This window comes from Podarcis filfolensis (assembly GCF_964270895.1).
Source record: "Podarcis filfolensis genome assembly, chromosome: 15".
NCBI classification, from domain to species: Eukaryota; Metazoa; Chordata; class Lepidosauria; order Squamata; family Lacertidae; genus Podarcis; species Podarcis filfolensis.
The window spans coordinates 11,331,826-11,358,844 of NC_139618.1; the positions used below are offsets into that span (position 1 = coordinate 11,331,826).

The 27,019-nt window shown below is 46.5% G+C and overlaps 1 protein-coding gene across 7 annotated transcripts in view; it reads right to left on the reverse strand.

Moving 5' to 3' along the window:
• Positions 1-27,019, reverse strand: part of GTF2IRD1 (GTF2I repeat domain containing 1) — an 84,310-nt gene that overhangs the window by 35,088 nt on the left and 22,203 nt on the right. For 4 of the 7 annotated variants that reach the window (XM_083587581.1, XM_083587579.1, XM_083587576.1 and 1 more), the window contains exons 2-3: positions 5,650-5,778; positions 2,127-2,268 (exon numbers count right to left, since the gene is read on the reverse strand). In XM_083587581.1, the coding sequence (XP_083443707.1) occupies positions 2,127-2,268; positions 5,650-5,772 (265 nt within the window). In that variant the 5' untranslated portion in view covers positions 5,773-5,778. Of the gene's footprint in view, positions 1-2,126; positions 2,269-5,649; positions 5,779-8,666; positions 8,769-22,926; positions 23,003-27,019 lie in introns of those variants that run through there. The other 3 variants (XM_083587582.1, XM_083587580.1, XM_083587577.1) reach the window with 2 other exon arrangements.

Sequence of the window (27,019 nt, forward strand, 5' to 3'; positions counted from 1 at the left end):
CCTCGGGATTATAACTAAGCAAACATGTGTTTTTTGTTTACAAGGCTTTAAGCCACTTTGTCCCGCAGAAAAAGCCCAACTAGGAAGCGCTTGCCTGCCTGCCCTCTGAGCATCCTGCAAATCAAACCCACACAGAGCTCAGTCAGTAAAGCGTGAGGCTCTTAATCTAAGGGTTGTGGGTTTGAGCCTCACTTTGGGCAAAAGATTCCTGCATTGTAGGGGGTTGGACTAGATGACCCACGGGGTCCCTTCTAACTCTTACAATGCCAGGATTCTGTAATTCCATCACAACTGAGTGGAGGCTCAGTCATACACATGAAAAGCATGCATATATATATATATATATATATATATATATATATATATTCACAAAAATCTCAAAGCCACCATCTTTCTTGTCTTTCATTCTTGTAACTTGTAACTATCCTTTATTGGCATAAGTTAAAACAATAAAATCATAAAATCATACAAAGTCATCCAAACACATTGGTAATCCAAACATATACCATATATAAAATACCAGATAACCACCATTGAATAAATCAGGCAACTTTAGATTTAGCTTTAAAGATCTCAGCTAAGTACCCCGAAACAATCTTGGTAGTTTCGGTAGTATCATCCCTCAACAAATATTGGATTACAGACACTTTGCCAATCGATATTTTTCGCTGTAAGGGAGTCAACTAGGAGATCTGTGCGACGGGTGTCAAGAAGAGGGCAATCGAGAATTATGTGATGTATTGTATCTGGTGTTTTCTTATTACAGGAACAGAATCTGTTCTGGAAGGGGATTTTCTGAAACGTTCCAAACAATACAGATGATGGGGGGGGAACTGCATTGAAGACGAGCTAGCATAAAAGCTCTTTCATTCTCCAGGATATTCCCAGCCCTACCTGGAGATGCTGAGAATTGCAACTTGCATGAAAAGCTGATGTTCTAACGCTGAACGACAGCTGAAACACACTCAGTTTCCAGTAACAGGCTTCTTGGGGGAGTCGGGCCAGCCACTGTGAGAACAGGGTGCTGGACTGGATGGTCCACTGGCAGGATCCAGCAGGGACCCTTTGTATGTTTATATGCCATAGTAGGAACAAACGTGTCCTGAAAGCTTCACATCTGCCTGCCCCTCTTCTACAACAACAACAACAACAATTTGCTATTTATACCCCGCCCATCTGGCTGGGTTTCCCCAGCCACTCTGGGTGGCTCCCAACCAAATATTAAAAGCACAATACAGCATTAAACATTAAAAACTTCCCTAAACGGCTGCCATCAGATGTCTTTTAAAAGTAAGATAGTTGCTTATTGCCTTGACATCTGATGGGAGGGCGTTCCACAGGGCGGGCGCCACCACTGAGAAGGCCCTCTGCCTGGTTCCCTGTAACCTCACTTCTCGCTGGGAAGGAACCACCAGAAGGCCCTCAGAGCTGGACCTCAGTGTCTGGGCAGAACGATGGGGGTGGAGACGCTCCTTCAGGTACACTGGGCCGAGGCCGTTTGGGACTTTAAAGGTCAGCACCAACACTCTGAATTGTGCTCGGAAACGTACTGGGAGCCAATGGAGGTCTTTCAGGACCGGTGTTATATGGTCTCGACGGCCACTCCCAGTCACCAGTCTAGCTGCTGCATTCTGGATTAATTTCAGTTTCCGAGTCACCTTCAAAGCTAGCCCCACATAAAGCACATTGCAGTAGTCCAAGCTGGAGATAACCAGAGCATGCACCACTCTGGTGAGACAGTCCGCGGGCAGGTAGGGTCTCAGCCTGTGTACCAGATGGAGCTGGTAGACAGCTGCCCTGGACACAGAATTGACCTGCACCTCCATGGACAGCTGTGAGTCCGAAATGACTCCCAGGCTGCGCATCTGATCCTTCAGGGGCACAGTTACCCCATTCAGGACAGGGGAGTCATCTACACCAGCCCGCTCCCTGTCCCCCAAGAACAGTACTTCTGTCTTGTCAGGATTCAACCTCAATCCTCAATTCTACAAGATTGGGGCAGGCCCAAGACTAGGAAATATGGCTCTGCTACCATCCTATCCAGTTCTACCCAAGCTTAAGGTGTGCAGGCAGCAGGATCTGACCTCGCCCCATCCTTGCCAGACGCAGGACAACCCAATACTTACTGCAGAACTTCTTGAAATCCGCTTGGACCTCCTTCCTCGTGTTCATGAAGATCCTCCCTTTTTCTGTCCCGACAACAAAGGTGTTTTCATCGTGGACCGCGATGCAGGCAACCTCAGCGTTTAGTTTAGAAAGTGCTGAACACTGGGAAAGAAAGAGAAGAGAGAACCAGGGTGGTTTGAATTTAATCATGATTTAGTCTACATGTTTCTGTCTTGTCCTTCTGACACAAGGGCGGCTTAGCAATGGGAGTGTAATAAAACAGCATGTGAGAATATTTTAAGAGATTGCCATACCAGTACCAGGAAATCTTCTTCTGGACTGCTGCAAAAGCATTCTACGCAGGAGATTTACTGGTTGCAGGTATGACCTAACACCAATTCTGGCCTGAGTGCAGCTGCCAATTAGTTTCTGGAAGTAGCAGTTAGTTTCTGGAAGTAGCGGTTGGTCAGCACGATTGCTGACGGGAGCGAGGTCCTATCAGCATATAACTCTGTTGCACAGAGACCCACACAGTTTCCCAATTTGCTAGCAAGTCAAGTTCAAAGTGTTACTATCAGTATACAAAATGCTGAGCCACTTGGAACCAGTTTGCCTGCAAGATCACCTTACCCAATACAGATCCACTTGACTGCTTCAATCTGCAGAACCGGCACTGTTACAAATGCCCCATAATACCCATTCTGCATTTGCAAGAACTCAATCTTTTAGTGTGGCACCACCTACACTATGGAACTCCCTGCCCCTTATGTACTGTACTCTTTTTGGTGCCCACTAAAAACATTTTCTCCTAGGCAAGCCTGCCCAGATATGTAGACTGTTGGTGGACCATTGATGCATGCTTCAATGTTTTTAGTCTATTGCTGGCTTTTATTTTTTAAATGTTTTCAACCGTTGTTAATTGTTTTCATCAATAATTTCATTGTTTTATCTTATTTGTAAACCACTTTGAGTTTGTTTGGGGGTTTTTTTACAACCAAATGGCATATAAATTTTAAGCATGTACACACACATAATTTTTTTATGTGCATTACGAAGCACAATGGAAGAGGTCTCTGCCCCACGTGACTTACAAACCTACGAGTCCATCACAGAATTCTCACGCAGCTACAGTTTCAGGGGGTGAGAACAGCGTATGGGGAATCCATTTCAGCTTAATTGGTTTCAAGCATGTGTAGTCTAAATGTGTCCCCCTGAACAGGGCTTTTATTTAAAGAGCTTCTCTTTTTATTTATAGCATTTTGAAAATATGTGTGTGTGAATACACACACACACACACACACACACACACACACACACAAACTATTCCCTGTCTGATCTCTTTCCTAGTTAAAATAAGATCACTTTTGATGCAGAGATGTAGCCAGGCACACACATCTTGTATAAGGAAAAAAATAAACTTATGTAAGATTCATCATGGGATTCATTTTTTTTTTTAAGCCATCAAAAAGCAGAGAGGGGGAGAAGACTTACTTCTTTTTTTGCAGAAATTCATGCAAATTATTTTCTTTTGTCACAGAGATAAAAGCCATCACTGTCTTGTTGTGGAAAACCTCACACAAGAGTTTGCGACACACAAGGGACGATCAAACAGCAGATTCCGGCATAAAGGTTAATAGAAACCTCAATATGTGTTCTTAAAGATTCTGACTTCAAAACCCTTCTGGCTGTGGATGCGAGGAAGTGATTTTCACTTCAGAGCCCAAATCCCTGAAGCTGTTTGTCCGTAATATCAACATAAGGCAACAGGAGTGCCATGTCCACTCTCTGACATATTCCCAAGCACAGCTCATAGTCTTCTTTCCTGTCCCTAGAAAACATTCCAGGACTGATCCTTCCCTCTCAGTCACATCACAGCAGCCCAGCAAATAGTGAGCAAGAGGAAATGGGCATTTTAATTTTTTAAAAAAAAAATTAGTCATGAAAAAGAATAGAAGAAAAAATAAACAATTTCACAACTCTTAAACTATCTTATACATAAGTATATGTTAAAGGTAAAGGTAAAGGGACCCCTGACCATTAGGTCCAGTCGTGGCCGACTCTGGGGTTGCGGCGCTCATCTCACTTTATTGGTCGAGGGAGCCGGCGTACAGCTTCTGGGTCATGTGGCCAGCATGACTAAGCCGTTTCTGGCGAACCAGAGCAGTGCACGGAAACGCCATTTACCTTCCCGTTGGAGTGGTACCTATTTATCTACTTGCACTTTGACGTGCTTTCAAACTGCTAGGTTGGCAGGAGCAGGGACTGAGCAACGGAAGCTCACCCCGTCACGGGGATTCGAACCGCTGACGTTCTGATCGGCAAGTCCTAGGCTCTGTGGTTTAACCCACAGTGCCACCCGCATCTAAGTATATATTAACCAAACTTAAAAATGAAAATATACAGAAAAAGTGAAATAATAAAAAAGAAATGAACATAAGGGTACACTTGTGTGACTTCCCTCTATCTCAATTCAACTTACTTTATGTATTATAATCTTATTATCATTGTGCAACAAAATGGGCATGTTTTGTGTCATAATAACTTAATACGAGCCTGTTGGGTCAGGACAATGGCCCATCTAGTCCAGCAACCTCTTCTCACTGCGGCCAACCAGATGCCTGAGGGAAACCCAAAAGCAGGATTCGAACACAAGAGCCCTCTCCTCGCCTGCAGTTTCCATCAACTGGTATTCAGAAGCATCGCTGCCTCTGTCCACGGAATAATAATAATAATAATTTATTATTTATACCCCGCCCATCTGGCTGAGTTTCCCCAGCCACTCTGGGCGGCTCCCAATCGAGTATTAAAAACAATACAGCATTACATATTAAAAACTTCTCTAAACAGGGCTGCCTTCAGATGTCTTTTAAAAATAAGATAGCTGCTTATTTCCTTGACATCTGATGGGAGGGCGTTCCACAGGGCGGGTGCCACTACCGAGAAGGCCCTCTTGTCTGGTTCCCTGTAACCATAGCCAAAAAGCCCCTAGCTGCCTCCTCCAAGAATTTGTTTGGCACCAACTCAGGTGCTTTAAAAGAAGAACAATCACCAATCTAACTATGGGCTAGTGTGAAGAAGTATTTTTTAAAATCCGTCCTGCATGTTACAACATGTTGCTGAGTTCTAGCATCTCGTCACTTTGTGGCAGGCATCCCCAAACTCGGCTCTCCAGATGTTTTGGGACTACATTGCCCATCATCCCTGACCACTGGTCCTGTTAGCTAGGGATGATGGGAGTTGTAGTTCCAAAACGTTTGAGGGTGCCTGCTCTGTGGGGTCAGTGACCATCGCAAAAGCAGCAGAGCAGCGATGCCTCAGGAAGCAAGATACCAGAGGGAACTTCCGTAAGTCTTGTCTTGAGCACACACACACACACACACACACACACACCCACCCAACTTCCCACCACATTAAAGTTTGCATATCATGCATGGTTTGGCCCTCACCAAGATCTCTGCTAGCCCCTTTACAAGGAATCCACACTTTAATGTTTTTTAACGTCGTACGGTTTGGTGCAGAGAAGAGGCAGAGGAAGAAGCTTACCATAGAATCTAAGGCAGATACTAAGCTGGTGATGACTTCATCTTTTTGAGAGAAGACTAAGTGCCACTGGTCAGACCTGGAGTTGTTTGGAAGCCCCTCAGACAGCTTCCCCAGCAGTGCCATAGCCACCTGGAAACCAACAAGAACGAGATCTCCGTTATTATTATTTATTTAAATGTATATTGCCACCCCTCAATAAAATTTGTAAAATACTCTATCCCATATTTTAAAAATACAGCAATTACAGCAAGAAAATCTATTTGAAGAAGAAGAAAAACAAGATAAAACTCTTCTTCCAATGGAAACAGAATAAAGACGCATGGCAATTCAGCTCAAAACTACACTAGAGCATCAGGTTTCTTTGAAAGGCACAAGCCTAGAACTTGTTTCAAAACACAGCCTTGTTCAAATGTCTGGTCAAATAAAATTGTCTTTGTGTGGTACTGAAAGGATCATAAGGAACGTTTCAGGTGAGCCTCTCTGGGGTAGCTATTCCATAACAATGGAGACACGTCACTTGGTGGGAGCACTCAGAGCAGGGCATCTAAATATGGCCTCGAGGTCATCTAAGACACAATCAGTTAGCTCCTAAGCTGTTTAAGGCTCTATAGGTGAAAACCAGCATTTTACACTGAGCCTGGAAACCAACTGGGAGCTGGTTACAAGCGCTGCAGTTCTAGGAGTGAAAGGCCAAGTCCCTGCTAATGGGATTGTGGTTGTGTTTTGAACCAAACTGCAGTTTCCAGGTTGTTTTTGAACGCAGTCCCATTTACAACATTCCCCAGTTGCAGAATGCTCTGCCGAGAAGCTTCCTAAAGACATGGGTGTAGAAGAGACGGTACCTTCTCACGTTTGATGGGGAACCCTCCTGTTCGCAGAATGCTCCTACATAAGGGCTGCCAAACCTATCCATTCTGAAGGAAATCAGCCCTGAGTGCTCATGGGAAGGACAGAGCCTGAAGCTGAGGCTCCAATACTTTGGTCACCTCATGAGAAGAGAAGACTCCCTGGAAAAGACCCTGATGTTGGGAAAGATGGAGGGCACAAGGAGAAGGGGACGACAGAGGACGAGATGGTTGGACAGTGTTCGCGAAGCTACAAACATGAGTCTGACCAAACTGCGGGAGGCAGTGGAAGACAGGAGTGCCTGGCGTGCTCTGGTCCATGGGGTCATGAAGAGTCGGACACGACTAAACGACTAAACAACAACAAAAGGCTGCCAGGCCAGGAGCAGCGTTAGAAATTCCCCACGTGCCACGGGCACAGGTCCAACTGCGACCCCCATGGAGATCTCTGGGTCTCACTCTGGCAATGAGCATCTCCGTCTAGCTAGTCCCTCCAGAATTTTTCAGCAGGCAACCAGGAGAGTTTATTTAATGCCTTTACAGTGGTACCTCAGGTTAAGTACTTAATTCGTTCCGGAGGTCCGTACTTAACCTGAAACTGTTCTTAACCTGAAGCACCACTTTAGCTAATGGGGCCTCCTGCTGCCGCCGGAGCACGATTTCTGTTCTTATCCTGAAGCACTATTTCTGGGTTAGCGAAGTCTGTAACCTGAAGCGTATGTAACCCGAGGTACCACTGTATCTCCCACCTTTTTCTCCAAGGAGTACACGGTTCACCCCCCACCTCCTCAGTTAATCCCTACAACGGCCCTGTGAGGGAGGTTCAGAGGCTCACTGGCCCAAGATCACCCACTGAGTTTCAGGACTGAGTGGGGATTTGAACCCTGCTCCCCCAGGTCCTAGTCTGACACTCTAACCACTATACCACATGGCTTCCTAGAGTACTTCTGCTATGGGGCAGCTCTATAAATTAAGTAGGTAACTAAATAAATACAGATGTACCTTGGAAGTCAAACGGAATCCGTTTCGGATGTCCATTCGACTTCCAAAACGTTCGACTTCCAAGGTGCAGCTTCCGATTGGCTGCAGGAGTCCTGCAGCCAATCAGAAGCCACGCTGGACGTTTGGCTTCCGAAAATCATTCGAAAACCGGAACAATCACTTCTGGTTCTCAATCGTCCAGGAGTCGAAACGTTTGATTCTACAGGTGTTCGGTTTCTGAGGTTCCACGGTATGGGGAAAGCAAAATGTCACTTACAAAAGGATCTGAAATATTTTCCTTGAAGCTTGAATTTGTTTTATTCTGGGTTGTTTTATTGGATGTTTTAATGTTTTAAACCACGTGGATATTTCCCCCCTTTGAAATATAAACCAGTGTATTATTTGTTTATTAATATAAAGGTAAAGGTAAAGGTACCCCTGCCCGTATGGCCCAGTCGTGTCCGACTCTAGGGTTGTGCGCCCATCTCACTCAAGAGGCCGGGGGCCAGCGCTATCCGGAGACACTTCCAGGTCATGTGGCCAGCGTGACGAAGCTGCTCTGGCGAGCCAGCACCAGCGCAGCACACAGAAACGCCGTTTACCTTCCCACTATAAAGTGGTACCTATTTATCTACTTGCACTTAAGTGTGCTTTCAAACTGCTAGGTGGGCAGGAGCTGGGACCGAAGGACGGGAGCTCACCCCGCCACGGGGATTCGAACCGCCGGCCATACGTTCGGCAAGTCCTAGGCGCTGATGTTTTACCCAATATAGATTTTTATTTAATAATATTAATTTCATTGTAAAAAAAAAATGATGCCTAGATATTCCATTGTGGTGACTATAACCTAGGTTTAAGGTGCCGTTTGGCGATTAGCTTATATATCTGAGTTTCTAACATTGGTCAGGAGCATCCCAGATCCTGCAATTTCAGGGCTCAAACCTGAAACTTAGTGATGGCCCCACTGATGTCATGGGGGTGGGCCCTGGTGATTCTTCCTTTGCGCTCCCTCCCACCACTTGTTCCTGGAGACGGAGGTTAATTGGGAGAAGGGTTGGAGGAAGCTGAGGAAGGCAGGATCACCACCCTGATCCACCTGGAGCGTCTATGCAATAATTTGCAGTCGCTTGCAAGCTGTGCGCTTCGTCTTCATAATAAAAAATAAATACATTTAACGCCACTCTTGCTCACCTGGTGATTCCTGCCCTCCTCCTGCCACCTGGGGAGGGCCAGGCAAACCTGGAAACTTGGGGGTCTGGCAACCCTTATCCTACACATTTGGATTTTGACAACTGTTATGCGCTTGGATCCTATTATTCCTCACCCCTCACTGTCTTCCTGCTTCACGTCCCAAACACCTGCCTCCTGCTGTAAATGATTTTGGCGCAGTAACATTGGGTGGGTTTTTTTGTTGTTTTTAAAACGAAACCCTGCCTCACTTCTTCATCTTCTTTCTATAAACAGGCTTCCGTAGTTTCCTTGGCCTGGCTCTCAGGGAGGCAGTGAGAAAAGAAGAAGACTGTGTCTCAGTTACACCGCTGCAGTCTGTGGGTGGAGGGCAGCTATGACAAAACGCTCCGTCTCAAGAAGGGGGAGGGATTCCTCCAACACAGAAAAAAGCAGGAGGGAACGGAGGGAGGAATGACTAGAATAGAATAGGGGTGGATGGGTCAGTCTATTTCCGGACCGTATCAGTTTTCTGTGTGTTCATTCATAAGTCTATTCCATCTGTTTCCCTATCTACTTGCGATTTCTTTTTCTGAAAAAGATGCATCTTAAAAATACGTACAGAACCGTCTTTCCCATAGGGCTTAGTGGTGCGTTGCGCCAGGGCGCCGGCCTCTCAGGGGCGCCCCAGCAAGTGGGGGAGCTACACGGCTTAGCCGGCGGCCTCCCCTTTCCCTGCACGCCCGCCAGCTGCGCCCCGCCAACCATAACGCTGGTGGGTGTGCAGCTTCCCTCCCAAGCCTCTGGGGGGATCGCTCTCCTGCAGCGGCATGGGAGAGAGATGCGCCCCCCCATGGCTGGCAGTGCGCAGCTACAGCCACCCCAACACTATCCGTGGTAATTTGGGGGCACTGGGCCGATATTTGCACCCTGGCACTGCATCTGTTAAAGACAGCCCTGAATATGTATTTCTGAACGCATTTTATTATTAAGAAATATTTTTGGCATGCCAAAAACTGAAATTCAACCGTTTTTAAAACCTCAGGAGAGCTGCTTCCCAATCTAAAAAAAATTGTATACCACTACTCATATTGGGGTTTTTTAAAAAACAAAACCAAAACCAGAGCGGTTTACAGCAACCATACATACAATAAAAACCATGCAAAAATTCAAATTTAAAAATTAGTGCAAATCAGGTTGGTTTTGCTTTACAAAATCTTTCGAGGATCCCTGGGCGAAGATGCAGGACTCCACAAATGATATCGACGTGATGTCACAGTCGAAAACCTTTTCATCCCCCTGACCCCCACCTCCTTGGGCTACTAAGCTCCATCAACAGCTGTGAAATTTATTTATTTGTGTTTATACCCCAGACACAGTTCTGCCCCCATCCCCATTTTATCCCCTCAACAGCCCTGTAAGGTAGGCTAGGGTGAGAGATTGTGACTGGTCCAAGGTCACCCAGTAAGCTTCATGGCTGAGCGGGGATTTGAACTCTGGTCCTCCGAGGGACGCGGGTGGCGCTGTGGGTTAAACCACAGAGCCTAGAACTTGCCGATCAGAAGGTCAGCGGTTTGAATCCCCACAACAGGGTGAGCTCCCGTTGCTCGGTCCCTGCTCCTGCCAACCTAGCAGTTCAAAAGCACGTCAAAGTGCAAGTAGATAAATAGGTACCACTCCAGCGGGAAGGTAAACGGCGTTTCCGTGTGCTGCTCTGGTTCGCCAGAAGTGGCTTAGACATGCTGGCCACATGACTCGGAAGCTGTACGCCGGCTCCCTTGGCCAATAAAGCGAGATGAGCGCCGCAACCCCAGAGTCGATCAGGACTGGACCTAATGGTCAGGGGTCCCTTTACCTTTACCTCTGAGGTCCTAGTCTGACACTCTGACCACTGCACCACACTGGCTCTCGTTTTGCAACAACTCTTTCCCCTGCCATGGATGTGTGTTCCCCGTCACAGTGCTACAATTCCCAGAGCGGTCTAACAACCAACCGCTCTTCACAGAGGGACCTCTAGGAATTGTAGCTCTGTGAGGGGAACAGGGGTCTCCTAACGACTCTCAGCACCCATAACATACTACAGCTCCCAGAATGCTTTGGGGGAAACCATGAGGGCTTAAAGTGGTGTCATATGCGAATGTGGTCCTTGTGGGAGCAACCTCCACTGCTAAAAGGGAGTGGTGATGAAGATGGCCATCATTCACAGTTGTGGGGGTGGGCAGGGGAACAGAGACAGAAAACCTCTAACGCAGGAGAGGAGGAGGAATTGTTGAGTCTGGGAGCGCCTGTCTGGAGAATAAGAATGAAGCCAGCTCGGTTTAACTCAATTTGCTAAGCAGACAAAAAGATTCCACCAGGCTCTGTGGGGGTCTGGGATCAAACTCCTTCTCCCCACCGTGCAAGGATGGATGTAAAACACGACTGGCAGAGGAAAGAAATGAGGAAGGAGGTGGGGGGCGTTTTAAATGGGTTGGCCAATGCCTTAAAAATATATATCATAATTAAATATTTTCTTCTATTGAGCAAAACTGCCGCACTCACAAGGAACATGCAAAGGCCCATTCAGACACAGAATCCAAACCCTCCAAGTATCCCAGGGACAGTCCCAGATTTACAGAAGCCATCCTGGTGTCTGATTTAAACCTGAAATGTCCTGCTTTTCCTTAGGACATCCCTATTATCATCAGATAAATGTTGAAGGGTATGGAGTTATGCGACCCCAGAGCCAAGGAGATAAGTAACTATGCAACCTTTAAAAGACATCTGAAGGCAGCCCTGCATAGGGACTTTTAAAATGTTTAATGTTTTATTATGTTTTTATATATGTTGGAAGCCGTCCCGAGTGGCTGGGACAACCCAGTCAGATGAGAAGGGGAATAAATAAGAAAATTATTATTAATAATATGGAATAGTCTAGTTGCCGTATTTTGAAGAGCAAAGAAGAGGACACATATACCAACTTCTGCTTTTAACTATGGATCACTATGATGACTCTACTCATGAAAAAAGAGTACATGTCCCGGAAAAAGAGGACCTATGGCAACCTTAGAATTGGACATCCCTATTTTCATCAGAGAAATGTTGGAGGGTATGAGAATCGTAGAGGTGGAACAAGAAAGGGCTAAGTTTATTATAGGAAATACAAGGCTTGATAGAAAAATAACCTTGTCCTATCCAATCTGAAGATGCAAAGAACCACGGGGAAAATTTATAATTTATCTTAAAAATCATTGTAAGCAGTTAAAATCGTTAGTAGGATTGGAATAACACTTGTAGTTTACTGGTGAATTTTGGGCACAATGGAAAGGTAAAATATTTGGATTGTTATAAAAGACGCAAGGGGAAATGATTAATAATAGGACCCACAAAGGGGAGGAGGGAAGTCCAGGAGATTCTCTGGAATCTTGTTTCTATGTTGCATGTTGGATATGACTGTAAAATTTTAATCTGAAAAACCAAATGAATAAATTTATAAATAAAAAAGAAGATGCAAAGAACCATGCCTGCTTTTTCATCTTTGCGAGAGAGATAAAGACTCAGCAGCCTGACTCAGCATAAGGAAGCTTCCTTAGTAAAGGCTGCAGCTCAGCAGTAGAGAACATAAGTCAACCCTGCTGGATGAGGCCGGGGCTCATCGAGTCCAGGGTCCTGTTCTCACAGCTGCTAACTAGATGCACCTATGGAAAACCCCGCAAGCAGGACCTGACAGCAGCAACGTTCTCCCCTCCTGCAGTTTCCAGCAACTGATATTCGCCTTGAGCTCCTTAGAGAAAAAGGTGGGGTACAGATGCAAAAAATTATAATAAAATAAGGCAGAGCAGGAGAGAAAAAATGCACCGTTCACCCTACTTAGGCTGAGTTTCAGCAAAAGACAAGGACTAGCATTTTATGCTAAAGGAGGACGGCTTGCTTCTGAGGCCATCAGAGTTAGTAGCCACAGAGCAGGAAAAGGAATGCAGGTTCAACCTTTGGCATCTCCAGATAGGCTTGGGAAGGACTCCGGCCTGAAAACCTGGAAATTTGCTCTCTAGGTGGAGCTGGGAACCACTTTTCTCTGCCTGAAACCCTGAAGATTTGCTGCAAGTCAGTGCAAACAGCACTGGGCAGGCCAGGCCAATGGTCTCGACTCTGCAGAAGATTGTGCAAGGTGCCGTCATGAAGCAAATGGATTTTTGCTGATCCGGTGAGCAAAATCCTTCACCACTGTCCTGTTCTGGTGGCTCCTTCTTTCACAGCCAAAGGCTACAGCAGAGATTCTGGAATGCAGAGAAAGCAATGTGACCTGGTTTTTGACGGTTGCAGGCCAGACGAAGGGGGAGAAGAGGAAGCATATGGAAGTGGAAGGAGGAGGGGGCGGGTTGAGGGTTGAGGGTGCGTTCGGGACATGGGGAGCACAACAAGAGGAGTGTTTGCTTTCCTTGGGAGAAAGTTCAGCTTTGTTTTGCAATGTCACCAGGTCCAAGCTTTTACCACGGCCACTTTTTATTACTTTTGAGAATGGCAGGTCTCTAGACCTTATGATGGAGAACTTGGGCTGCAAAAGGGCAATGCCTGACGAATTCAGAAGCAGTGGAGAGAAGGGTGTTGATCAGCTTCAAAAGTCTGAAAAAATTTAAAAACTGGGATTCTGTTTAGGGTTGCCAAATTTCAAAAAGTGAAAATCTGGACATAAAAGTTATTGAGCTTTTTCTACAAGATCTCAAAAAAACAAAGAAGATTTTGAGCTATTTTAAAGGAAATTCACCAAAATCTACACTTCCAACTTGGGTTGCCATACGTCTGGATTTTCCTGGACATTTAAGGGATTCCCGCCCGGACACTGTTTCCAACAGCTGAATCCTGGCAATGTCTGGAAAATTATGGCTGTATGGCAACCCTAATTCTGTTGCCATCTTTGCACCTGCTCAATTCACATGCTTATAAAGCTTGGCGATCCTGAAAGACCTCCATTGGCTCCCAGTACGTTTCCGAGCCCAATTCAAAGTGTTGGTGCTGACCTTTAAAGCCCTAAACGGCCTCGGCCCAGTATACCTGAAGGAGCGTCTCCACCCCTATCATTCAGCCCGGACACTGAGGTCCAGTGCCCGGGGCCTTCTGGCAGTTTCCTCACTGCGAGAAGCAAAGCTACAGGGAACCAGGCAGAGGGCCTTCTCGGTTGTGGCACCTGCCCTGCTACTGGATCTCTTGCTTGTGCCAAACCTGACTTGGACAGCTCTGGCTTTGCTTGTCGCCTGACCCTTTGCTCAGCACCCTGCTTGCTTGGACTCTGACCAGCCCTGAATGCTGCTTTGGTTGCTGTCCACATTGGCATTGGTGCTTTCAAGCCCTCTGGTTGTTTAGGTGCCCAGTGAGGACAGAAGAGTCAGGGAGGATGGGAATTATACATCCGGGATGGAGTGCTGGATCACATTACTTCTAAAGCCCTGCCCAACTCATTGTCAACATCAGTGACAGAGAGCTTTGCTCTGCCCCAACATTTCTGCTCCATTTGGTGCTCATCTTGACTGTCAATAGCTTTTAGCTCACTGAAGAAATCAACTCTTCAGGTGAACAAGGCAGCAAGGCAAGAACTGAAATGGAAGGAGGAGAGCTGACCACAGCAGGGACCACCATTTTGGGGGGGATCCATTTCGCTTTCCCTCAGCCCTCTCAGAGCATAGGAAACTGCCTGGTGCTGAGTCAGGACACTGCACCCATCCAGCTCAGTAATGCCAACACTGGCCGGCATAAGCTCTCAGGGATTTCGGACTACAATGGTACCTCGGGTTAAGTACTTAATTCGTTCCAGAGGTCTGTTCTTAACCTGAAACTGTTCTTAACCTGAAGCACCACTTTAGCTAATGGGGCCTCCTGCTGCCACTGAGCCTCCGCTACACAATTTCTGTTCTTATCCTGAAGCAAAGTTCTTAACCTGAGGTACTATTTCTAGGTTAGCAGAGTCTGTAACCTGAAGCGTATGTAACCTGAAGCGTATGTAACCCGAGGTACCACTGTACACAAATAGAGTGTTTCCAGTCGCTTTTAACCACCTCTCTCTCCTGTTGCACATCAAAACCATAACAGCCTCTTGGGCCCATTAACCCAATACAGTTGCATCGCTCCCATTTTATGAGCTGAGGGAAGCTTCAACGGGAGCCCCCCTGGCGTGCACGTCCTTTGAACCAAACTTCTGCAGATACAGTTTCCCATTAAGTGCAGCTTTGCACAGCTTCTCAACCTGCCAAAGGAGGCTATAAAAGGGCTAGAAATGCAAACACACGGTGTACTTATTTTGCAGGACCCCAGGAATTATCTACGATCGCCTCCTGGGAATGTTGCCTACAGCATCCAAAGGGCAATCTCCAGAGAATCATCCTGAGCATTTCAAATTAAAGCCAAGGTTTGAGCTCCCAAGTTTCTGAAGGAAAACTTGAAAAGCGGGCGGTACGTTTAGGTGACAGTACAGAAAACAGGAATGGGTAGAGATGGGCAGGGCATGGCAGCAAGGGAACAGAATAAACTTATTTATACTAAGTCAGGCCATTGGCTCACCCAGCTCAGTATTTCCTACACTGGCAGGCAGCAGCTCTCCAGGAATTTGGACAGGGTTCTCTCTCAGCCCAACTCAAGCTGCCAGGTGCTCTATCAACTGAGCCATGGTCCCTTCTCAAAGTTGGGTTCTTTCCTTTAGAACAGCTAATTTTTCTCCCACATAACCCTCTGCTCATTTCTTAACATAAGAAGAGCCTCCTGGATCAGGCAATGTCAAGGCAGGACTCGGGAGCAGGTCAGTAATAACCCACAAGCCATCAGTGAAGTTAACTCTTTATCCAAAGAAACCAAACAAGCTCAGGCCTAGTGAGCACAGCAACTCTTCCCAGTAGGTCTTGCCTCCTCCCTCAGGTCCTTTTCTTGCAACCTGAGACTTCTTCGGCTTGTCTATCTTTGCTCCTCCTTCTTCATACCTCTTCTGGTTCTGTCACATCAGAGGGAGGGAAGCTGGTCACAGCAGGAGAGGGAGACCCCCTGGCTTCTTCAGCAGTCTGCTTCATCTCTGCCTCTTCGCCCCCTTCCTCTCCACCCTTCGCTTCTACTTCTGATTCTGGACTGCTCTCTGCCACAGCCTCTTCCCGCTCACTAAACCCTGTTCCCCCTTCAGCGTCAGACACCACCTCCTCCCAGTCTTCTCCCTCTGACCCCTCATCACTGTCCCACCACCACTCCCTGTGCTCTGAGCCTTCTTCCCTTGGGGGTTCCCCAGCTGGTGCCTCTCTCTCTGCATCCAACCAGTCCATGACAGGCCAGTGGGCCATTAGCCCAGCATCCTGTTCTCACAGGGGCCAAGCATTTGCCTCTGAGAAGCTTACAGCGAAGACCTGAGTGCAACATGACTCTCCCCCTCCTGTGGTTTCCAGCAACTGGAATCCAGAAGGATACTGCCTCTGACTGTGGAGGCACACGTCCCAGCCATCATGATAAGCTGTACCGTCCTTAAATTTACCCACTTCTCTGTTAAAGCCAGCCAAGTTGGTGGCCATAACTCCTGCAAAAGGGTCCACAATTTAACAACGTGCTGCATGAAAAAGTCCCCAATCTTCCAACAGTCAAACCTGGTCCCTCCCTGCGAAACTGCGCCTCTTCCTTTGCCAGTCCCTGGGATCAGCATGAAATTCAGAATGTGCAATGCGCTTGTCAGAGTAGGTGGAGCCTGTTGCAAGCCTCTCCCGCTCTGTCGTAACAATGCAGGGTGGGTGGAGCTTAGGCAACAGCGGGTGGGGTCTAAAGTTTCATTTATTATTCTTTTTTTAAAAAAAAATAAATTTACCGTATTTTTTGCTCTATAAGACTCACTTTTCCCCTCCTAAAAAGTAAGGGGAAATGTGTGTACGTCTTATGGAGCGAATGCAGGCTGCGCAGCTATCCCAGAAGCCAGAATAGCAAGATGGATTGCTGCTTTCACTGCGCAGCGATCCCTCTTGCTGTTCTGGCTTCTGAGATTCACAATATTTTTTTTCTTGTTTTCCTCCTCCAAAAACTAGGTGCATCTTGTGGTCTGGTGCATCTTATACAGCGAAAAATACGGTATATACCTCTGAAGATCGCAGGGCGGTTAACAAGACGAAGGGAAAATGAAGAGAAATGTTGGGATTCTTAGGCAACAATTCCCCCCTTGGTTTATATTATCATCCCTGCACCAGACATGAGAATATTGACTAATAAATATTTCTGATTATCAAACAGAGGGCACATATTTATAAAAGCTGTTCTGTTACCAAGATGCCATCTCAAACTCGGAATCCAGTTTCTTCTCCCTTCCTTTAAAAAAAAAAAGAGTCGGGATCTTCAAACGCTCCCATTCAAACTGAATCAATGTTTATTGACTACACCAGCTTTTCACATTAAAAAGAAAGAAAAGCACTCTTTTATGCACTAGAATTTCCGAATCCTTGGAAACCGAGGCTCTTTTTACACTAACTCAAAGCAGCTCCTGGCCATCTTAACATGCGTTTCTGCAGGAAATAAATAATTGGTCCCACATGGCCTTTAAAGCAAAATAAGCCAGGGGGAAAGATCCGTCAGGTGAGGGAAACACGGAGATTCCAGCACATGTGTTTAGTCACCGTGATCTTTATGAACCAAAAAAAGGCTCAATCTGAAGTTTCAGCAGGAGCGGGGTATGTGGGGGGGTTGCTCTTTGTTTTTAACACAGAGGGAAGGGGGGGGGGAAATGGCAACTTTGACAAAAAGCTGGAAAAAAGTGACCTATATCCTCCAGCAACTCTGGGCACAATGGAAAATCTTATTACAAAAAAAATAAAAATCCACCCTGTTTGAAGTTCAGCCAAGAAGCAATTAAAGATTAATCTCCACACATACACACACACTGCTCCAACCCCAGAGTCAGTAACAAAGCTCCTATTGATTACAAGCAGGCCAGGATTTGACCTTCACTTCAGGCTTGCTGAGCGACTGGGGTGGGAGGGGGGAGAAACCCACAGAGCAGCCACCATTTTGAAATGAGCACACACAGAAAGAGAAAAAAACTCCCAGCCACCCATTGAAGGTGATTATATAAACCAACGACTGGTCAACTGCAGAGGTTGTGTGTTTATTAAGGCCTCCTGTGTCTTCTCTATATACATTCAAAGCAGCATCATACGGCTTAAAACCATCATGGAGTCCCCCAAAGAATCCTGGGAGGTGTAGTTTGTTGCGGGTGTTAGGAAACACACGCATGCACCCCATTCCTTCAAAGAGCTACACTTCCCAACGTGGTTTAACTATCAGTCCCTCCTCACAGGGAACTCTGGAAGTTGTCCCTCTGTGAGGGGAATGGGGGGCGTGTGTGTCCTCCTAAGAGCTTTACGCACTCTTTACAAACTACATTTCCCAGGATTCTTTGGGGGAAGCCATGACTCTTTCATTTTTTTTATTTCCCCCCCTTTTTTATTGGTTTTCACATATTACTTTACAATACAGATGTACCAATGTGCCACGACTCTTTCAAGTGGCATCAGAGCGCTTTAAAAGTGTGGTGCAGGTGTGGCTTTTGCCATATTCGCTAATTTCAGTGTGTCTATTCAGAGTAGGACTAACAGTAGACTTTTCCCCATAGTTGTACAGCTTTGGGGAGGAGCAAGTTCCCCCCACCTATTTTAGAACAAGTGTTCATACTTCGGACACATCTGAAAGCTGGTTGGGGGAGGCACATATATGCTTCCCAGGATGGTAGAGGCGTAGATCTGTACGATAAAAAAAGAAATAACCTTCCAAGAGCTGCATGACAGCAGTCGGTGGGGCCAGAGGCAAAAGTGGGCGGGGCAACTAATGTAAATTTTGCGTTGGCAGGGCCTTTTCAGTGGTGGTCCCCTCAGTTGTGGAATGCCCTTCCTAGTTAGTCTCTATCATTATTATCTTCATCTCTGTCATTATTAACTTTCGGGAGGAATGTGAAAGTTTGCCCTGACATTTGGTGCCCGAAGAATACTATTCCTGGCAACCTTTGTGGTTGTCATTGTTTTTAGGATGTTTTTGCTGGTTCGTGTTTTTGTTTTGTTTTGTTTGGCTTTGTGTATCTGTTTGCCGCCCTGCGCTGCTTGGGGAGGAAGGGTGGGATACAAATTTAACAAATAATAGATAAAAGAAGTAGATATTCACAGGTCCAAGTGCCAGCTGAAAGCAAGAAAAGGGCTCGTACACCGCTGTGTAGAAGAAACCTGCTGAAATTCCTTCTTCTACTTGACTATTAAAGGGGCACAAGCTCACGGCAACCTTGTTTGTCACCAGGTCACCCCAAGGCCCAGCAGAAAAACATCTTCTGTGGTGAGAGGCTTATGTAATAACCACACACAACTGCCAAACGAAACAGGAGTTTTGAGGTTGGGGAGGCGTGTGGGAACCACAGCTTTTTAATAAATAAAAGCAGAAGTGAAGCAAGTAAAGTTTCATAGGCCAGACTTGGATTTAAAGTTGTGGGTCAAAACCAGCGCTATGAACTGGGCCCTGAAACTGGCAGCCGGTGCAAGCAGGCTTGGATCGGTGTCATATGCTCAAACGGTTTTGCCCTGGTGAGCAACTCGGCTGCCGAATTCTGCACCAGCTGAAATTCCCAAACTGTCTTCAGAGGCAGCCCTACATATAACACGTTGCAGTAATCTAACCTAGAGGTTACCAGGGCATAGACAAGAGAAGTTAGGCTATTCCTATCCAGTTTAAATAATTTAAAAAATATAAAAAATATAAAATAGTCTAGTACGTGGGTAGGCAAACCAAGGCCCAGGGGCCGGATCCAGCCCAATCGCCTTCTAAATCCGGCCCGCAGACGGTCTGGGAATCAGCGTGTTTTTACATGAGTAGAATGTGTCCTTTTATTTAAAATGCATCTCTGGATTATTTGTGGGGCATAGGAATTCGTTCATTTCCCCCCAAAAAATAAAGTCCAGCCCCTCAAAAGGTCTGAGGGACAGTGGACTAGCCCCCTGCTGAAAAAGTTTGCTGACCCCTGGTCTAGTAGCACCTTAGAGACCAACTAAGTTTGTTCTAAGTATGAACTTTTGTGTGCATGCACACTTCTTCAGATACTCTGCTGCACACTTCTTCAAAAAGCACATGAAAGCTCACACCTAGAACAAACTTAGTTGGTCTCTAAGGTGCTACTAGACTATTTTATATTTTTTATATTTTTTAATTTTTAAAAAATTATTTAAACTGAGTCAGACCAACGCGGCTACCTACCTGAATCTATCCCTATCCGGATAAGTGTGCAGCTGGGCCACCAGCCGAAGCTGATGGAAGGCACTCTGTGCCATTGAGGCCACCTGAGCTTCGAGCGACAGCAAAGGATCCAGGAGTAGCCCCAGGCTATGTACCCCCTCCTTCAGAGGCAGTGTAACCCCATCAGAAGCAGGTGACCTCCTATCCATCTGGTCTGGGGAACTGCCTCTTAACAGTGCCATAGTCTTTCCTGGGTCGAGCGTCGATTTGTTGGCTCTCATCCAGTCCATTACCGAGGCAAGACATTGGTCCAGCACAGGCATAGGCAAACTCCGGCCCTCCAGATGTTTGGGACTACAATTCCCATCATCCCTGACCACAGGTCCTGTTAGCTAGGGATGATGGGAACTGTAGTCCCAAACATCTGGAGGGCCAGAGTTTGCCTATTCCTGGTCCAGCACTTCCACTGCCTCACCTGCAGATGTAAAGGAGAAATGGAGCCGAGTGTCATCAGCTGACAACGTACTCCGAACCTCCAGATAACCCCACTGAAGCTCCTTGAAGGAGCTTTTAGACGAGTGCTTCAGATATGAACTTCTCTTTGGATTAACTAAACAAACAGGTCCTTGCTGAGGAACCTGCCCATGGAGACACCGATGGGTTCGTACAGCAAGAGGCGTCGGGGCCCAGGCCTGTCCGGAAGCCACAAGACTCCGAGAGAAGAGTCATGGGGCCTTATCCAAGACACGGAGGGCAAAGCTGTGGTTACTCAAATCCAAGGCATGTTGATGACTTCACGTCCTCATTGCAGGGAGAAAGGAGGGTGCGCGATGACTCTGGCTTTGAAAGAAGGTTCAGGGGCCTCAAATTGATTAAGCCTTTTGCTCACAAGACATGCACAGGGACACACCCTGCATTCATTGGGCCCTGGACAACCACCAACCCTGCATGGCTAGAAATGCTTCCCATTTCAAAAAGCGCCCGAAATGCAGATGGGAAACATTGTCTAGGAACGCCACAGACCCTTGGACCACCCTTTTCTCTCCCCACTTTTTCTAGGGCAGGCTGGCAACACAACTTGAGAACACAGCCTGCCTGCCAGCCACAAAATAGGAGAAGAAGGAGGGGGAAATCCAGGATTAATCGCTCCTCTTTGAGGACTAGTAACATGCAGACAAAGCAAATGTATGCTAGTAGGCCTGTACGTAAGATTAGGGTTAGCTTTGTTATATTGCAGAGGGCTTGAAGGTGTTTCCATATTTGCTAATTTAAAAGGAACACAAGAAACAACCCTATCTGCACTACATGTCTAAGGGTCTTAGCAGACTACAAGCGTAACATGGGTCAACAGCAGCAAAAACAGCTAATGCTATTCTACGCTGCATCAAAAGAAGCATAGTGCCACAATCAGGGTAAGCAATTGTTGGCATCTCTATGTCTTGAGAGACAATGGAGTGCACCTCTGGGGGTGAAGTCAAACTGCTGTGTTAGCAGCACTGAAGTGACCTCTTCGGGGTGCAAGCCTGGGCAGCATGTCTGGAGAACCTGGGCTGTCCAGACAACAAGACACACACACACACACACCGTTGGCCTCACTGATGTGGTTCAAAGGAAAGCAGAGCAATACTTTTGGCACCAGTTTGGCTGCAGGAGTTGCCGGAAGGAGGTGTACAAGACACCATCCAACCGTCTTAGGAACTCCACTCCAGAATTGTGCTACTCCTTAGCCTTTTCTTCTCCTGAAGATGTCCCGCAAGGCAGCGGAGGTTTAGGATCAGAGTTTTCCTTTTCCTAGATGGGCTGCCTTCCCAGGTTGATGAGCCCCATCTGCCCCTCACTTCCCTCTACAGCACATGCAGAAACCGCCTTCTTGACCACTGGACCCACTGTTGGTCTCATCCATTCAATCTGCTGCATGCAGGGGAAGTCCCTAACTCACTGAGGGTTTGAGACTCAATGGCTACCCTTGCCTGGTTTAGCCAACCAGTCAAAGCCATTCCTGTAGTGTGGCCACTGTCACATGCTGACAGCTTCTAAGAACTACAGGTGAGAGCTGAGTGCAGTGTGGGGACCATTGGTGGACCCCGATTCCCACTATTCTGCCTTGGTCAGACCACACCTCGAGCACTGTTTCCAGTTCTGGGCACCAAAATTTAAGGAGGATATTGACAAACTGGAATGTGTGCAGAGGAGGGTAGCCAAGATGATCAAGGGGTTGGAAACCAAGCCTTATGAGGAACAGTTGAGGGAACTGGGTATGTAAAAAGGAGACTGAGAGGTGCCATGATACTCATCTTCAAATATCTAAATGGCTGGCTTGTTTTCTCCTGCGTCAGAGGGGAGGACCCGAACCAATGGATTCAAGTTACAAGAAAGGAGATAAACATCAGGAAAAGCTTTCTGACAGAGCTTTTTGACCGTGGAACCTACTCCCAGGAGAGGTGGTTGATTCTCCTTCCTTGGAAGTTTTTAAGCAGAGGTTGGATGGCCACCTGTCATGTATGATCTAGTTGAGATTCCTGCATTGCAGGGGGTTGGTCTAGATGTCCTGAGGGGTCCCTCCCAACTCTACAATTCCGATTCTATGCAGCCTTCCAGTTCTTAAACAGCCATGGCTTCCCCCAAGGAATCCTGGGAACCATAGATTCTTACGTGTGGTGAGAGTTGTTAGGAGACCCCCTATTTCCCTCACAGAGCTACAATTCCCAGGGTGGTTTAAGGGGAATAGAGGAAGGGAGAGAGCAAAGCATATTTTTTTATATATAAAAAAAAATCAAGACAGCTTTTGCCGACATGAAAAAAGAGAGGCCGTTCTATTTTGATTTCTGGAAGATCTGGAGGGAATTCGTTCAAGCTTCTGTTTCAAAAGGATGCCGCTCCCTGGGGTTCAGCATCCCTTTGGTGATGGGGCTGTTTGAGATCAAAGACATAAACTCTCGTGTGCTGCAGCAAAGCACTACACACTCACACACCCCACAGCCACTGTTTCGCTTACTTCTAAATTCTCTCAAAGCGTAGAGGAAGGAGAATGAGCACAGGAGGTTATTTAGATTTCACTCTCCTTAAAAAAGAAAAAAAAGGATGAACACACCTGTAATTAAATTCACATAGGCCTGGTTCGGTTGTGTGAAATTTTGACCTGCAGTTGAACATTCGACTCGACTCCTCTGCCAAATAAACAAAAAAGCCCACTTCAGTTTCTGGGGGCATCAGACAATAGTAAATGCTGAACGCTACAGTAAATTAGCAGTGACATGTAGGGGTGGCAGACAGAAGGCAGCCAAGAGACGAGACAAGACATATGGTCAAGGCAAGAAGAAAGTGGTTAGTGAAAAGGGAGCGTCAGAGAAAGCAGTGGCTCGGTTCCTCAAGCTCATAGGCCAGGGCAAGGCAAGGCACCATATGTTTAAAGCATGTTGAAAGCACACAACTTCCCCCAAAGAACCCTGGGAACTGCAGTTTAACCCCTTGCAGAGCTACATCTTCCAGCACCCTTAACAAATTACAGTTCCCAGGATTTAAATGTGCACCTGAGAATGTTGCTAGTGAATCCTGCTTCACCTACAAACATGCGCTTGTTGCACAAATTTCCTGGATCTGCCAAGGAAATTTTTCAGAAAAGGGCCGCTGAAATGGCCGAGGAGATGGAGCAACTCCCCAATGGAAAAAGGTTGCAGCGTCCGGGAATTTTTTAGTTTAGAGAAAAGGCAAGTAGGAAGGAACGATAGAAGTTTATAGAAGTATTCATGGTGTAGAGGTAGTGGATAGAGAAAGGTTTTCTTCTCCCTCTCTCATAACACTAGAATTCCTGGACATCTGAACATGGGAAGATTCAGGACAGAGATTCAGGACGCGGTACATAGTTAAACTGTGGAACTCACTGCCACAAGAGGCAGTGATGACCTCCAAACTGTTGTTGTTTAGTCTTTTAGTCGTGTCCAACTCTTCGTGGCCCCATGGACCAGAGCACACCAGGCACTCCTGTCTTCCACTGCCTCCCGCAGTTTGGTCAAACTCATGCTGGTAGCTTCGAGAACACTATCCAACCATCTCGTCCTCTGTCGTCCCCTTCTCCTTGTGCCCTCCATCTTTCCCAACATCAGGGTCTTTTCCAGGGAGTCTTCTCTTGTTGGCAAGGTGATGTCTCTGCTTTTTAAGATGCTGTCTAGGTTTGTCATAGCTTTTCTCCCAAGAAGCAGGCGCCTTTTAATTTGGTGGCTGCTGTCATCATTTGCAGTGATCATGGAGCCCAAGAAAGTAAAATCTCTCAATGCCTCCATTTCTTCCCCTTTGCCAGGAGGTGATGAGCCCAGTGGCCATGATCTTCGTTTTTTTGATGTTGAGTTTCAGACCATATTTTGCGCTCTCCTCTTTCACCCTCATTAAAAGGTTCTTTAATTCCTCCTCACTTTCTGCCATCAAGGTTGTGTCATCTGCATATCTGCGGTTGTTGAACTAGATGGCTTCAAAAAAGGATTGGACAAATTCAGGGAGGATAAGGCTATCAAGGGCTACTAGCCATGATGGCTATGCTCTGCTTCCATGGCTGGAGGCAGCAATGCTTCTGAATACCAGTTGCTGGAAACCACAGGAGAGAAGACAGCTCTTGTGCTTGAATCCTGCTTGTGAGTTTCCCACAGGCATCTGGCTGGCCACTGTGCTGGACTAGATGGGTCACTGGCGGGACCCAGCAGGCACTTCCGGGGGCACCGCCCCACAAAAAGAATGAAAACAAACTTCCGATGCTAGCTGGGAAATTGCACATCGCAAAGGTTCCAGAAGGAAGGCTAAAATTAGCAAGGTGTATTAATGAACTAAGACCATCTCAATTCATCACTTGCAACCTATTCCCTCTCCCCTTCGCTCCGCTCTTCCTAATCACAAAGATTGCTTTCTGCATTCCCTCAAGAGAGGCCATTAAATTCCTTGCCAATCAAAATGTACCTTCCAAAGTCACCGATAATGAAAGTCTGCACTTGGAGCATTTTTTAAAAAACGGGACGTGGGTGGCGCTGTGGGTTAAACCACAGAGCCTAGGACTTGCCGATCAGAAGGTCGGCGGTTCGAATCCCAGCGACGAGGTGAGCTCCCGTTGCTCGGTCCCTGCTCCTGCCAACCTAGCAGTTCAAAAACATGTCAAAGTGCAAGTAGATAAATAGGTACCGCTCTGGCGGGAAGGTAAACGGCGTTTCCGTGCGCTGCTCTGGTTCTCCAGAAGCGGCTTAGTCATGCTGGCCACATGACCCGGAAGCTGTACGCCGGCTCCCTTGGCCAACAAAGCGAGATGAGCGGCGCAACCCCAGTCGGCCACAACTGGACCTAATGGTCAGGGGTCCCTTTACCTTTACCTTAAGTCTTAGAAACACACAGCTCTCTTAAGTAAGGCTGGGTGATATATTGATATATCATCCCAAACCGGTTTGAAGTCCATATTGTGATATCCATTTCATAATTTTGGACCTGGCATCATGGTGTGTGTGTGTGTGTGTGCGCGCACGCGTGCGCTCAACCAATCAGGGCTCTTTAAACAAGAATGACCTGAGTCACAAATCTAGAGGAAGTGAAACGAAACCGGCTCCCTCGGAGTCATGTTTGTGCTCCACATAGTTAATTTAATAATTAAATGCATATCGTTCCCTTCCACCCCAAAAAGCCAGGACGGCAAACAGCAAGTGATGAAACAATTAAGACATATCCTCCAACATGTCTCCAATGAAAACAGGGACATCCTATTCAATAATAATAATAATAATACAGTGGTACCTCGGGTTAAGTACTTAATTCGTTCCAGAGATCTGTTCTTAACCTGAAACTGTTCTTAACCTGAAGCACCACTTTAGCTAATTTGGCCTCCTGCTGCCAATGCGCCGCAATTTCTGTTCTCATCCTGAAGCAAAGTTCTTAACCCGAGGTACTATTTCTGGGTTAGCGGAGTCTGTAACCTGAAGCGTATGTAACCTGAAGCGTATGTAACCTGAGGTACCACTATAATAAAAACATTTACCACTGTAAATGTTGTTTTATACCCTGGGTTGCCCCAGCCATTCTGGGAAGCTTCAAACATATATAAAAACATAATAAAACATTGAACATCAAAATTTCGGAGTCACAACCATCTTTTCCCACACCCTCTCCTTGCTTTCTGCTAAACACACACATGCACGCGTGCACACACAACTGCAGTTCAGCTACTGTTTGCGTGACCAGGGTAAAAAATAAATAAATACATCCTCAATCTCAATTCCAGGCCCCTACGGTGCCTATGGCAACTGGCATCCGTCGCCTTGGAAACTAATCTCGTGGTATTTGAACAACGTAACAAGGGCCTTTAATCTCCCAAACACTGTAAATCTTTATTCTCACCCGCTTGGCAAGATCCAGAAGAGGCAATATAAAAAGCCTGTTGTTCCCACCTGGAAAGGGAGCTCCCTTGACTAGAGTTTTGTATACACTCGGTGGTTGTGTGTGTTTTTTTTCTCCCCCAACTCAAAAGGGAGGGCAGTGCGGCCTACTGAGAGAGGCCTACCGTCAAGTAAATAATTAGTCACATTTCATGAGGCAAAAAATGCATTCCCCGAGGCGTTGGGGACTCGGGAGAGCTGCACACTCAGCGTTTCCACGCTAACCTGTTCCCCACATTTAAAAACAAAAGCATGGGTTATTAATTTGCACTTATATTCCACCTTTCCTCCAAGGGGATCCAGGTGGAGTAGACATAATCATATTATTATTATTATTATTATTATTATTATTATTATTATTTGTACGCTGCCCATCTAACTGGGTTGCCCCAGCCACTCTGGGCAGCTTCCAACAAAATATAAAAACAAAGTAAAACATCAAACATTAAAAACTCCCCTATACAAGGCTGGCTTCAGATGTCTTCTGAATGTCATATCACTGCTTATCTCCTTGACATCTGGTGGAAGGGCGTTCCACAAGGTGGGTGCCACTACCGAGAAGGCCCTCTGCCTGGTTCCCTGTAACTTCCACCCTCGTTTTATCCTTGCAGCAGTCCTGCGAAACAGCATTTGCAATTCGCCAGGTGCATTTTGCACCTGGCTATCGGCCATTTGCGACCAAGTGAAGATGCCCGGTGTTAAGTTGTGGGTGAACATATCAGACGACACAGCGATTCTTCAAACAGCTCTTGTTTATTCTGAGGCCAGAACAGAACTGAACTG